The sequence below is a fragment of the Lethenteron reissneri genome, chromosome 46 (assembly GCF_015708825.2).
Source record: "Lethenteron reissneri isolate LAM-NWPU_2019-01 chromosome 46, ASM1570882v1, whole genome shotgun sequence".
Taxonomy (NCBI): domain Eukaryota; kingdom Metazoa; phylum Chordata; class Hyperoartia; order Petromyzontiformes; family Petromyzontidae; genus Lethenteron; species Lethenteron reissneri.
Genome location: NC_083824.1, coordinates 5762361 through 5777250, shown reverse-complemented (window position 1 = coordinate 5777250; position 14890 = coordinate 5762361). Strand labels below are relative to the sequence as shown.

The 14890-nt window shown below is 46.0% G+C and overlaps 1 protein-coding gene across 1 annotated transcript; it reads right to left on the bottom strand.

Annotated features, from left to right (window-relative positions):
• Positions 1-850: 850 nt before the first annotated feature.
• LOC133354164 (uncharacterized) lies at positions 851-12934 on the bottom strand. Its single transcript, XM_061570790.1, has 5 exons — positions 12844-12934; positions 7331-7416; positions 4868-5027; positions 3668-3817; positions 851-3412 (listed from the first exon to the last, which is right to left on the bottom strand). The coding sequence occupies exons 2-5, from the start codon at positions 7339-7341 to the stop codon at positions 2759-2761; spliced, it is 975 nt and encodes a 324-aa protein (XP_061426774.1). The 5' UTR covers positions 7342-7416; positions 12844-12934; the 3' UTR covers positions 851-2758.
• Between the last annotated feature and the right edge of the window lie 1956 nt (positions 12935-14890).

Below are 14890 nucleotides of genomic sequence, written 5' to 3'. Positions count from 1 at the left end.
GTATGTGTGTGTATGTATGTGTGTGTATGTGTTTGTATGTGTTTGTGTGTTTACGCTCGCATTACACAAATGTGTTGCTGGTCTAAGGCGTTCCTCGCACAGCATTGCCGCTTTATTATTTCAGTCGTTTACTGCCTTACGCACCCTGAAAGTCGTGTGTGTCTGCAGCAAGCGCGTGTATGTGTACATATGGACGCGCGCGCGTGTGTTGTGTAGGGGGAACGGTAGTGTAGTGCTTAGCGTGCTGTCTGTGTCTGTGTGTGTGTGTGTCTGTCTGTGTCTGTCTGTGTGTGTCTGCGTGTGTCTGTGTGTGTGTCTGTGTGTGTGCGTGTGTGGTGTGTGGGGAGCGGTAGTGTAGTGCTTAGCGTGCTGTCTGTGTGTCTGTGTGTGTGTGTGTCTGTCTGTGTCTGTCTGTGTGTGTCTGCGTGTGTCTGTGTGTGTGTCTGTGCGTGTGTGCTGTGTGAGGAGCGGTGGGTGTAGTGCTTAACGCTACGCTGCGCTACCAACCCGGCGAACCCAGTTCCATTCCCGCTCACGGCCACCACCGGTGACGATTATTTGAACCTCCCCTAGGTCCACTCAGCCTCAAACGAGTAACTGGTGTGGCGTATTAACATCGGCACTTGGGAGACAAAGGCGGCTGGGCGTGGTAGATCCAAGTCCCGGGCGAAGCCGGGTCATGTGTATGTGTTTATGTGTATGTCTGTGTGTCTGTATGCATGTGTGTATGTATCTGTGTGTATGTGTTTGTGTGTATGTCTGTGTGTGTATGTATGTCGGTTTTGCCGCCGTGGTGGATCCAAGTCCCGGGCGAAGCCGGGTCATGTGTATGTGTTTATGTGTATGTCTGTGTGTCTGTATGCATGTGTGTATGTATGTGTGTGCATGTGTTTGTGTGTATGTATGTGTGTGTGTATGTATGTGGGTTTTTTTGTATGTGTTTATGTGTATGTCTGCGTGCCTGTATGTATGTGTGTATGTACGTCTGTGGATGTGTTTGTGTGTATGTATGTGTGTGTCTATGTATGTGTGTGTATGTGTTTCTGTGTTTGTATGTGTGTGTATGTATGTGTGTTATGTGTCTGTCTGTGTGTCTGCATGTATGTGTGTGTGTATTGTGTATGTGTTTGTGTGTGTTTGTGTGTTTACGCTCGCATTACACAAATGTATAATGCGGGTCTAAGGCGTTCCTTACACAGCATTGCCGCTTTATTATTTCAGTCGTTTACTGCCGTTGCACCCTGAAAGTCGTGTGTGTCTGCAGCAAGCGCGTGTATGTGTACCTATGGACGCGCGCGCGTGTGTTGTGTAGGGGGAACGGTAGTGTAGTGCTTAGCGTGCTGCCTGTGTCTGTGTGTGTGTGTGTGTCTGTGTGTGTGTCTGTGTGTGTGTCTGTGTGTGTGCGTGTGTGGTGTGTGGGGAGCGGTAGTGTAGTGGTTAGCGTGCTGTCTGTGTGTGTGTTTCTGTCTGTGTGTGTCTGCGTGTGTCTGTGTGTGTGTCTGTGCGTGTGTGGTGTGTGAGGAGCGGTGGGTGTAGTGCTTAACGCTACGCTGCGCTACCAACCCGGCAAACCCAGTTCGATTCCCGCTCACGGCCACCACCGGTGACGATTATTTGAACCTCCCCTAGGTCGACTCTGCCTCAAACGAGTAACTTAACTACTGTAGCGTATTAACATCGCCACTGGGGAGACAAAGGCGGCCGGCCGTGGTAGATACAAGTCCCGGGCGAAGCCGGGTAGTACAGCTAGTATGGGTACAAAATTGTCAACATGTTCTCTTATTGCTTATGAGGGAGTTGGTGCAGTGGAGTAACGCGCGTGGGGTTTTGCAATCAGTGTGCATGCACGTGTGAGCCGGGGACAGTGAAGTCACGCCAGGACAAATGGGTGCTGTGTGAGAGCAATCCAGAGAGAGACAACCAATTAGAATGCATAGCGGTGATTGGCTGGCTGCAAATGCAGACACGGTGTAGGCACCTGGGAGTCTGCAGATTGAGGCGATAGCAGCGGAAGTGCAAGAGGCGACGGGAGGACGCCAGATTAATTAGGGCGTTTAATGAGGAGCATGATAAAAACGGCAACGTGTGAGGCAGGGAGTGAAGTTGGTTGGAACGAAGAGAAGAGCAAACATGAGAGAAGTCCAAGGCCCCACTCTCCACGCCTCGTCCTCTCCAGCGGTGATGGCTGAACCCCCACTGGAGGCAAGGGCGAGGTTGGAGAGGGCAGGAAGGCTAGTAGTAGAGAGGCTAGCGGAATCCTAAGTGTGAGTGTGTAAAGACTAGCATGGGAGAGAAGCTAGCAGAATATAGTGAGGCTAGCAGTAGAGAAGCTAGCAGAGAGTATAGCGAGAAGCTAGCAGTGGAGAAGCTAGCAGAGTACATGGTGAGAGGCTAGCAGTGGAGAAGCTAGCAGAATGTATAGTGAGAGGCTAGCAGTGGAGAAGCTAGCAGAGTATATAGTGAGAGGCTAGCAGAGTATATAGTGAGAGGCTAGCAGTCGAGAAGCTAGCAGAGTGTATAGTGAGAGGCTAGCAGGTGAGAAGCTAGCAGAGTGTATAGTGAGAGGCTAGCAGAGGATAAGCTAGCAGAGTGTATAGTGAGAGGCTAGCAGGTGAGAAGCTAGCAGAGTATATAGTGAGAGGCTAGCAGAGAGAGGGAGCGGAGCGATGGAGTTCTGTTCGAATAAAAGTAACGCAGGAGAAAAAGAAGTTGTCCGTGTGAACTAAAACCACTACATTTGTACCAATGGGGTAACTACTCATCTGGCAGAAATAAACTGGATCAGTTCACCGCTCCATTTCAGTTCTTTCAAAATTTGCATTGGATCAGTCTTCAGTTTAGGCATTTGTTCACCGGTGGCCTGAGCGCAGTATTTCACAAAATTTTTAAGGTACGGATGACCATCTAAAAGCTTGCTGATTGATTCATTTTCTGCACAATTGCCAAACTCCCATGTTGCGTTTTTCGGAATCTCTACTGTAGGTTTAAATGTGCAACTCGCGAAGACCTGCACGCATTTAGAACACGGTGGATGGGCTATCAGAGTGAAGTCTTCGTGCTTATAGGCCTCGGAGGTCACTATCCGAGGGAATTCTAAAATACCTCCTTTCTCTGTGTTGTTTTGGGCGAATGTGACAGCTTCTGCTATCTTTTCATGCCAGTTAAACAGGCAGTTAAGGGCCAGCATTATTTGCGACACCTTTCTTCCTGAACAGCTCAAGGAGGCACCCCAGTAAGGCTCTGGTGTGGCTTTTTTAGGGTTCCCTTTATGATCTATGTCATTGAAATCACTTTTTGACACTACTGTAGCATAAAAATACATTTTCTTATTTTGTTTAAGAATGCTTTCGGCAAAGACCTCCAGAGTCTTCTTAATGGCATCGCTGTTGTGAGGACCTTCAGCACGCACGACCTGTATTCCAAAAAATATATTTCCAGAGGGATGGGAGAGTTTATAATGTCAAAAATGTTTCAAAATAATGCACAACAAAATAATGCACAAATAACCATTTAATATTAGTTCAGAGGCCTAATATGCGTGAATGTTTGAAGAGTTGCTGCTAGCCAAACTATTTCGTGTTATCTTCCGCAACCCATTAACCTCATGCTGCCAATAGCGCTGCAGAACCTTTAGCTTCACAAGAGAATTGTACAAAAACACACTCACCATCTCGAGCAGAATCGAGTATGGTGTTGTCCTTGGCACGTGTGTTCTGAATGCATCCGGGTTCCCTGACTGGAATTTCCCAAAAGACATTTCTTCAGGTTCGACGATGGGTTTGTTGATTTGTCCAAGAAACAAAATGGCGTGCCGAGCCTGTAAAAAGTAGATGCGTTTTTTTACTTCTGTACATTAAAGGGTTGTCCCACATTTCACAGAGTAATATTACCTTAATATATGTTAGGAATTATTGCTAATTGGATACTGAGCAAACCCAATGTATAGCTGCAGAGGTAACATAAACTTGTTTTGTGTCCTTTTAAATATACATTTCAAACCAGGTTTCCCTCGCTTTACACGTAAACACAGTGTTTGTTTGCGATTTCGCCGACATGTAGCTAACCGATTTCTACCCCAAATTCACTATATTATGCGGTTTGACTTCACTCGCATGTGGCTATGCAGTCGTTCGTAGGACACCATTGTTCGTGTGCTGTACCCATGACTTGGAAGGCAGCCATCTCCTCATACGGTTTCGCTTTGTGCGCACTGTCTTTGGAATGCATCTACTACGGTTTAAAACGAGGAAAACCTGCACACTCTTTAAAATCATTGGGGAACGTGCTAACTTCTTTAACACGATCAACATCTTTATTAATAACCAGCGGAGGTATTTTCAAAGGCCCATTCTCGCATGCACTCGGTAATTTTGGACTGGTTTACATATTTCCTTATTCGGCCATTGTTTTCTCTGAAACTCCTTATCTATTTTGATTCGTGTTGATATTCTTTCCCTTCTGATTTGATTTTAGTTAGCCGGAAAATGATCTTACGTCGATGAAATATTCATTTCAAAAAAACATACCCTTGGAAACATCACCGTGTCTCATCGCTCTTTTTTTCAGGATGTCCTGTCAAGTTTGACAAATGTGGACCATGACACTGGCACACAATTGCATAATCTTGCGAATGATATCGCAGAATCGTTAACCTCTACCATGAAGCAGATGGCATGTATTTTTATTTTGCAGGCAGTGCTAATCAGGGCGGCCACTTGACTTGAACTGTGAACTTCTGTCTCTGCTCTAATCAATCCATGCACTACATTCCCAGGTCTGCGGTGGTGGCTATTGTAAGCTGACACTGCTTCAGTAAAAATTATAAATGCATCTTAATGAGGAAAAAGCCAAATATATTTATGCTTACCTCATCAAGGTACGTGTAGATCTCATTCTTATCGAGTTTTGATTGCATTGCATAGTGTGTCATTTGACAAAATAAAGCACCGTACGTCACTATGAATAGATTCTTGTATTCTTTCAGGAATTTCAATCTTTTTTCTTCCTTTGTCTCCTTCGTAATTTCTCTGCAAATTAGAAATATACACACATTTTTTTTAAAGATAACATTCCAAAACATTTATTTAGTTTTTAATGTTGAAATATTGCATTATAACTCCTTTCATACCATTAAACATTTACTAAAGCAACATAATTCTCCACGTCAATTACTTTGCGTACAAGACTCCACACTCTCAGGTTTCCCTCGCAATTGTGTGACGGTATATCATATGAACCCCTAACCCAGGGGTCGGGAACCTTTTTGACTGGGAGAGCCATAAAAGCCAAATCTTTCTAAATATATTTCATTGAGAGCCATATAGTATTTTTAACGTATAATAAATTAAATATGTCTTACTTTTAATGCGACCCGTGACCCGAGAAATTTTATCTTCAAAACAAATTTCTGTTTACTTTCAGTTCCAAACTGATTTTATTGTTTTATTATTATTTTTTTCAACTCAAAATTGTCTGGGAGCCATATGCCGTCACCGGAAGAGCCATATATGGCTCTTGAGCCATAGGTTCCCGACCACTGCCCTAACCTGTGACCCATATATGATGTAGCACATGTTTTGAGCTGTGGACTACCACATTTATCATCATCATCAGAAGCAGCGATGGTCAATCTACTGCTGGATGAAGCCTCCCTAGGCCACTGATATATCTCGGGATCCTACGATGTAATCATCCATCCAGCACCTGCACACGAGCCGATTTCATTATTCCATCTGCTAAAAGGTCGATTTACCCTCTCGGGATGTGTTCCATCGCATCAACATGTCTTTATAAACTAACATTGTTGAAGTACGCGCAAGTAAAACGCAGTAGCTCATTGCTTATGTGTGGTACCAAATACTGTTTCTGCCTTAAGATGTTTAATTTGCCGTTACGCATGCTTCCTTGCTGAAGTTAAAAAGTTTCAACACACTCTCAGGTGCGTTTTTGGGTTCTACCGTGTGTTGTTCAGCATCATGTCTGACGATTTGCTCCTTGTGCTCACAGCTGCTGTGGTGGCGAGATGTTAACTACATCGCCTGGTGTGCAGGAGGTTGTGGGTTCGATCCCAACCCCTGACGCCTGCTGTATATTTGGAGTTTGCATGTCCTCCCCATGATCGCGTGGATTTTTCTCCGGCTCCTCTGGTTTTTCCCTCCGCATTTTGAATCAACATGCGTTTCAGAGTATTTGTCTGCTTATTATTTTGAGCTATCATTTGTGGCAAGGTCGCTTCTAAAAGAAAACGATATAGTTCAGTGGGCCTTACCTGATAAAATAAAATAAAAATCACTCCTCGAAATATATTTCAACGTGATAAGCCAAATCGTTGGGTTTATCACTTGTGGCAAGGTCGCTTCTGAAAAGGAGCGATATTTCTCAGTGGGACTTGCCTAGTAAAATAAAAAAATATAAGTTCAGCTTCTTCAGGAAATGAGTGGAGAAGCTTTGTGTTCTACACTCGGCAGTAAGTTGCTTAAATACGTTTTTTTTTCTCAAGATGACAGCATAAAACATATTCCTGCGGAGGGAGCTGGTAGGAACGTTGGGTTGCTCGGTCAATGGCCAGGGTCAACGGCGGCGTGGTGTATTCTGCAAATATGCCCGACTGTGAGGGCGGGCACAAGCCGGCGTGAGTAGGTTAAACGTTGAGTTTTATAAGGGCACCACGGGGTGACCAGCCCCTCCCCACCCAGCCCCACCCCTCCCACCCCCCACCCAGCCCCTCCCAACCCTCTCCACACAGCACCTCCCCACCCTCCCTCCCCACCCAGCCCCTCCCCACCCTCCCCACCTAGCCCCTCCCCACCCTCCCCTCTCCACCCAGCCCCACCCCTCCCATTTTTGGATGCACGACGGACGGACGGACACAATAATCCCCTGTGGGCTGGTGGAACCAGGAGGTACCCACCAGTACATGCCTACGCGACAAGGTAAGTGCATATAAAATCTCCTTCTACCCCAACCCATGTAGAGTCCCACGGCAGTACGTTTGGAAGTGTTAGAGGATACGTTTACCAAGCACTGTTCAGCGTAGACTTTAACTTCGTTTTAAATGGTTTACAGTGGCGCTACATCGTGGGCAGTGCAAAATACATTGTTGTTCTGCACTAAACTTTGATGTGCATGCTGCAGAGCTATTAGAGGCCCCCTATTCAGCAGCGTACTTAGCAAATAAACTGTACGTGGAATTCTCTACCGTTTAGCTTTTTTGCATTTTGGATTTTTTTCTGTTTAAGTTGTGAAAGGAAACATTATCTTACACACTAGCATCGCATGCGCACGGTTTAACCGAAAGAGTGACGACTCCGTTTGACACAAAATGTCTTACTTTGCCTCCATCGCCGTCGTTTCGTGTTATTCCGTTACTCTGTGCGTCTCCTGCAATGTGCACAAGACCGAACACACCGTCAGCACCTTGGGAGAGAAAAAAAATCCACGAATTAGTTCCGCGGTTGAATCATTTTGTCATTGCGCCCTCCAGAGTTGCAAGCGGTTCAACTGAGCAATTCTCGGGCACAGCCGAGAAGGGGCCTCTTTGATGCCACTGCAAGCCATTGCGATTACAGGCGACAGTGTAAACGCAGCGGTGTTAATTCTGGTCACGAAATCAGTGGCCAAAAAATATTTGTCAACACGAGGAAAATGCATCGACCACGATGATTGCGACTGCCCACCAGAACATGACTGACGGTGAGACATGAACAGGTCTGCATGAAAGACGCTGAGTAAAAATGATGATTGCAACTGCCCACCAGAGCATGACTGACGGTGAGACATGAACAGGTCTGCATGAAGGACGCTGAGTAATAAGTATAACCCGTAAAAACAAAGTTTTTCACTCTAAATCCTTTATATGCGTGGCGGCTAGAGTCCTCTCGTCCTCTGGCTTGAGATGGCTGCCACCTATGGGTCAGATGATTGTCTGCCAGTATTAAGCAATTGGTAATTAAATATTTAATTTGTTTTCCCTAAACAGTGTAAAATTTTAGAAAAAAAATTTCACGAACATTAATTGTCTCGCACAACGAGTCTGTGTGCAAAATGTCAGCTCGATTGGATCACGGGAAGTGGGTTAAAAAACGACTGAAAGATTTGCACGGTCGTAAGCAAGCAAGCAAGCACGCAAGCACGCAAGCAAGCAAGTGAACTTAATATAAAAGGATTTAAAAATGATGATTGCGACTGCCCACCAGAGCATGACTGACGGTGAGACACGAACAGGTCTGCATGAAAGACGCTGAGTAAAAATGTGACAAGAGTCAGCCGTGGCTTATAAACATATTTACTGAGGTCCATAATAGAAGTTTTTTGGGATTAGATTGCATAAATGTCAACGTGTCGTTAAACCCGTCACCACCCGGCACAGCCAACTAGTAAGGGTTGTCACGTCAACAGAACGTGCCAATTCGTCACTAGTGCAGCAACACCGGTGTGATGTTTTGGGAATTCTCCAGATGGCTTTCATTTCAGAGGCATTGAATCCATAATACATAGTTTTTTTGGTTAGATCGCATAAATATATAAATGTGTCGTTAAACCCACCACCACCTGACACAGCCAATTGGTATTCGTTGCTCGTACAGCACACCGGTTGTGTGTTGGAGAGCCAAGCCACAACATTTGCAATCTGAGTTCGACGTTTCGCCAGCAATTACAACTAGCTTCATCAGGCCGACAGACAGATTTGTGTGTTAAATTTGCTGAGGTCACCCTTTGCCTTGGAGAGCGGTGTAGTGCACACCCGTCCAACATTTAACGAAGCGCAGAGAAATTGTCTGACCGCTTGAGTCCACTACTCAAATGAAATGTGCAGACACGGACTCGACTAACAACGCACGGCTGCCGTCCAATGGAAAGATAACTATGACTAAAACATAATAATAATCACCACCTTGTGGAAAGTTAACAGCGGTTGTTATTTGGATATACTGGGTCCTGTCATAGCAATGTTGAATTTCCACCAGCGGCGGTTCGGACTAAGGAAGGGCGGTGAACGCTTACGGAGTGATCATCAAAAAAGATAACGCGACAAAGTATTGGTCAAACTAAATTTACAAACTTGATTTGAAGCTTTCGTGACTGCAGGAATTACTCTTCGGTTCTTTCGGTAAAGTCACGTAGTTGTGGCTATGCTGTGTGTGTCTCTCTCTGCGTGTCTCTGTGTTGTCTTTCTCTGCTTGTGTATCTGTGTTGTGTCTCCGTGTCGTCTCTCTCTGCTTATGTGTCTGTCTGTGTCTGTGTTGTGTGTCTGTCTGTCTCCGTGTCTGTGTTTTGTCTCTGAAATTTAGCTCTGCCTGATGACGGTTGCTTGTGTTGCAATCGAAACGTCGTACTATATTATTAAATTAATTTTATTTCTACGTGACTTTACCGAAAGAACCAAAGAGTAAATTTACAAAGCCATATCTATATATATAAAATCGTTCATGTCTGTCTGTCTGTGTGTGTGTGTGTGGACTTTGGCCCATACGCACTTTCATTGGACGGCGGTTGCCCCTGGCAACGGCTAGCCACGCCTTCGCCGCTTTCATTGGACCTGGCAACGGCTAGCCACGCCTTCGCCAAGGGCTGCAGTTTCATTGGACGGCGGTTGCCCCTGCCAACGGCTAGCCACGCCTTCGCCACTTTCATAAGCTCCGTATTTAATTAAATAATAGCCATTACACAGTATTGTTGGAGCGCTAGGGGGGGGGGGGGGAAGGAACGCCACCCGTACCCTGCCTCTTCCAAGCCGACAATTTTAGGCGAGGCCGCAGGCTTTGCACGCTACTAGGCCTCGACACCCACCACGCCACTCTGAGGTAAATTCATCAAAGTTTTTCCTACTCTTCACTACACCCCCACCACAATGTGTGCTATTAATATTACTTTTAAACCCAACGCGCCAACAATCGATTACTTTAATGTTCACTGTACAAATACTCATTAAGCTGGGTGAGCGTACTGCCAGTCTATCATGTACACTGTAGCCTGCTTATTAAGCTCGGTGAGCGTACTGCCACTCTATCATGTACACTCTAGCCTGCTTATGAAGCTGAGTGCGTGTACTGGCAGTCTATAATGTGGACTCTTGCCTGGTTATTATAATCGATTCTTTATATGTTCTTTGTACAAACAGTCATTAAGCTGCTTGAGCGACCCCAGTTCGATTCCAACTCACGCCCACCACCGCTGACGATTATTTGAAACGGACCTGGCCCTCCCCTAGGTCCACTCAGCCTCAAAAGCGTAACTGCTGTCGTGTGTGAACATCGTCACTGGGGAGACAAAGGCGGCGGGGCATCGTGGATCCAAGTCCCGGGCGAAGCCGGGTCATGTGTATGTGTGTTTGTGTTTATGTGTATGTCTGTGTGTCTCTATGTATGTGTGTATGTATGTGTATGTATGTGTTTGTGTGTATGTGTGTGTGTATGTATGTGGGTTTTTTTAATGTCTTTATGTGTATGTCTGCGTGTCTCTATGTATGTGTGTATGTACGTGTGTGCATGTGTTTGTGTGTATGTATGTGTGTGTCTATGTATGTGTGTGTCTATGTATGTGTGTGTATGTGTGTGTATGTATGTGTTATGTGTCTGTCTGTGTCTGCATGTATGTGTGTGTGTATTGTGTATGTGTTTGTGTGCATGTATGTGTGTGTTTGTGTGTATGTGTATGTCTGTGTGTATGTGTTTGTGTGTATGTGTGTGTATGTATGTGTGTGTATGTGTTTGTATGTGTTTGTGTGTTTACGCTCGCATTACACAAATGTGTTGCTGGTCTAAGGCGTTCCTCGCACAGCATTGCCGCTTTATTATTTCAGTCGTTTACTGCCTTACGCACCCTGAAAGTCGTGTGTGTCTGCAGCAAGCGCGTGTATGTGTACATATGGACGCGCGCGCGTGTGTTGTGTAGGGGGAACGGTAGTGTAGTGCTTAGCGTGCTGTCTGTGTCTGTGTGTGTGTGTGTCTGTCTGTGTCTGTCTGTGTGTGTCTGCGTGTGTCTGTGTGTGTGTCTGTGTGTGTGCGTGTGTGGTGTGTGGGGAGCGGTAGTGTAGTGCTTAGCGTGCTGTCTGTGTGTCTGTGTGTGTGTGTGTCTGTCTGTGTCTGTCTGTGTGTGTCTGCGTGTGTCTGTGTGTGTGTCTGTGCGTGTGTGCTGTGTGAGGAGCGGTGGGTGTAGTGCTTAACGCTACGCTGCGCTACCAACCCGGCGAACCCAGTTCCATTCCCGCTCACGGCCACCACCGGTGACGATTATTTGAACCTCCCCTAGGTCCACTCAGCCTCAAACGAGTAACTGGTGTGGCGTATTAACATCGGCACTTGGGAGACAAAGGCGGCTGGGCGTGGTAGATCCAAGTCCCGGGCGAAGCCGGGTCATGTGTATGTGTTTATGTGTATGTCTGTGTGTCTGTATGCATGTGTGTATGTATGTGTGTATGTGTTTGTGTGTATGTCTGTGTGTGTATGTATGTCGGTTTTGCCGCCGTGGTGGATCCAAGTCCCGGGCGAAGCCGGGTCATGTGTATGTGTTTATGTGTATGTCTGTGTGTCTGTATGCATGTGTGTATGTATGTGTGTGCATGTGTTTGTGTGTATGTATGTGTGTGTGTATGTATGTGGGTTTTTTTGTATGTGTTTATGTGTATGTCTGCGTGCCTGTATGTATGTGTGTATGTACGTCTGTGGATGTGTTTGTGTGTATGTATGTGTGTGTCTATGTATGTGTGTGTATGTGTTTCTGTGTTTGTATGTGTGTGTATGTATGTGTGTTATGTGTCTGTCTGTGTGTCTGCATGTATGTGTGTGTGTATTGTGTATGTGTTTGTGTGTGTTTGTGTGTTTACGCTCGCATTACACAAATGTATAATGCGGGTCTAAGGCGTTCCTTACACAGCATTGCCGCTTTATTATTTCAGTCGTTTACTGCCGTTGCACCCTGAAAGTCGTGTGTGTCTGCAGCAAGCGCGTGTATGTGTACCTATGGACGCGCGCGCGTGTGTTGTGTAGGGGGAACGGTAGTGTAGTGCTTAGCGTGCTGCCTGTGTCTGTGTGTGTGTGTGTGTCTGTGTGTGTGTCTGTGTGTGTGTCTGTGTGTGTGCGTGTGTGGTGTGTGGGGAGCGGTAGTGTAGTGGTTAGCGTGCTGTCTGTGTGTGTGTTTCTGTCTGTGTGTGTCTGCGTGTGTCTGTGTGTGTGTCTGTGCGTGTGTGGTGTGTGAGGAGCGGTGGGTGTAGTGCTTAACGCTACGCTGCGCTACCAACCCGGCAAACCCAGTTCGATTCCCGCTCACGGCCACCACCGGTGACGATTATTTGAACCTCCCCTAGGTCGACTCTGCCTCAAACGAGTAACTTAACTACTGTAGCGTATTAACATCGCCACTGGGGAGACAAAGGCGGCCGGCCGTGGTAGATACAAGTCCCGGGCGAAGCCGGGTAGTACAGCTAGTAGTCTATATATTAGTCTGGAAACTTAATTATTAAACACACGGACTTCCGTAACACTTAAAACCAACAATCAATTTGACTTCCTTAACAATCACAGAAGACAAAGATCCCCCGTATAGCCTTAACAGACTATAGGGGCAAGTACTATTAGCGAGCACCTAGGGTGGGTGGCCAGCACCACGCCCGGCCGCCTTTGTCTCCCCAGTGACGATGTTTACACACCGCACCAGGTACTCAGTTGATGCTGAGTCGACCTAGGGGAGACGCTGCACCACCACTCCCCGCTTCGCAATGACACAACAACAACAACAGGGGACGTCACCACGACACTTGTGCCAGGCTATGTGCACGTTGACACACACACACATAAACATGTACAATTAACACTCAAGCGTTCAGAAGGGTGCAGAAACCTATACCTGGTTGTCGTGATTCCACAGGTGGTGGGGGCCTTGTAAATGAATAGTGGACAAACTTTGAGGAAGTCGCTCTATATATGGGGTAGTGTGGGTGCGGTGGTTTGCATTGGCGGAACGAGTAGTATCTCATTTCGGAGAAATGATGGGATCAGTCGTCATTGTTGTGAACGAATAAGTGACGTCCCCGCGGGTTTCGTTCAGCCTGTAAGCTTGTCTTCCATGAGAGGGCGCCTCTCAACCGACACACGTAAAAATGATTAGTGTACGGAGCGTCACGAATTCGTGATCGCCGGAATGCTCAAGGCAACGAACGGTTTTATAATATTCACGTCAAGGACGTAATTATAATACATATTGGGGGGGACACATCCCCACACCACACATCCCCAATATTCAAATATGCTCAAAATGTCCCCCCCAATATATTGCTATAAAAAAAATAATTGCTATGCTATGTAAAAACAACACTTTGCTAAACCTTGACCACAAAATCTGTACTTGTCTCCATATAAATAAATGCATAGATTTCTGGTTATATGATTGTGGTTATGGTTGTACTTTATTAATCCCTAATCTCTGCCATGACATACAATGAAACAAGAAATGGTACAAAAGAAAAAACAGAGCAATGTAATACAATACACTATTGGACATTATTGTAAAAAAAAAAGTCCATCCCATGTGTTAGTAAATTTTTTAATGTTTTAGGCAGGAAATGAGTTTTCAAATTTATATATTTTTCTGGGTTGGGACCCCCCAGACACCCTGGAAGTGTTGGTCCCCCCCAATGTTGACTCCATGGCTACGGTCTTGATTCACGTATTGTACTTTTTTAAAAATCCCATCCGCAAAAACCATTTGATGCAATTCCCACCACTTATTGAACAATCTGTGTTGCGTATATACATTTTTTTTGGTGTGGCTTTCACGTAAGCCCTCTTGGGTTTCCAACCTCACCCGCGCACTTTTTTGGAACATTGTTTTTTTTTATTTTGCACTGTTTGTCTTTCACTTGGAATTTTTTGTGCGAATAATAAAATAAAATCCAATGTCATCCCCGTTGTGCAATTGGCATCACGGCGTGAGACAAAGGACGCGCCAGGATCTCTCCCTGAGCAGTGAGACCCTTCCGTGTACAAGAACCGCGCACGGAAGCGGACACCACAGAACTACCTCTGAGACCTGCTCCATTCACCCACGGGGCAGCACCATACTCGCTCTGCATGTCATATTGTTGTGACGTTCATCGCACGGCAGTCGACGCGATATGTTTCACTTCTCAGGGCTGAAATGTATAAAAATTAAGTGCACAATCAAATGTAATGTGATGGCTGTTTCTGTGTCGTCATTGATGACTGGAGGCTAAGACCATTAACGCACTGCTGCACTTAAGAACCAAGTTTGGTCACGGACAACTCAAACCTGCAATGAAATCCCAGAAGATCAGCGGGGCCGACTCAACGCTTTACCCTCTGAGCCACGTTGGACCATCTTCTTCCCAATTATTTCTTAGTCATCATCCACACGGTTCATTTATTTTCTTTCTACGTGACTTTACCGAAAGAACCAAATGGTACCTTTACAAAGCCACATACGGTACGTCTATATTTTAATCTGGAAAATTAATTATTAAACACACGGATTTCCGTAACACTTAAAACCAACAATCAATTTGACTTCCTGAAAAATGACGATAGACAACAACCACCACCCCTCACGGTCCTACCCAACAACAACCACCACACCTCATGGCCCTGCCCAACCACCACCACCACACCTCACGGCCCTGCCCAACCACCACCACCACCTCATGGCCCTGCCCCAACCACCACCACCACACCTCATGGCCCTGCCCCAACCACCACCACCACCCCTCACGGTCCTACCCAACAACAACCACCACCCCTCACGGTCCTACCCAACAACAACCACCACACCTCATGGCCCTGCCCAACAACAACCACCACCTCATGATCCTGCCCAACCACCACCACCACCACACCTCATGATCCTGCCCAACCACCACACCTCATGATCCTGCCCAACC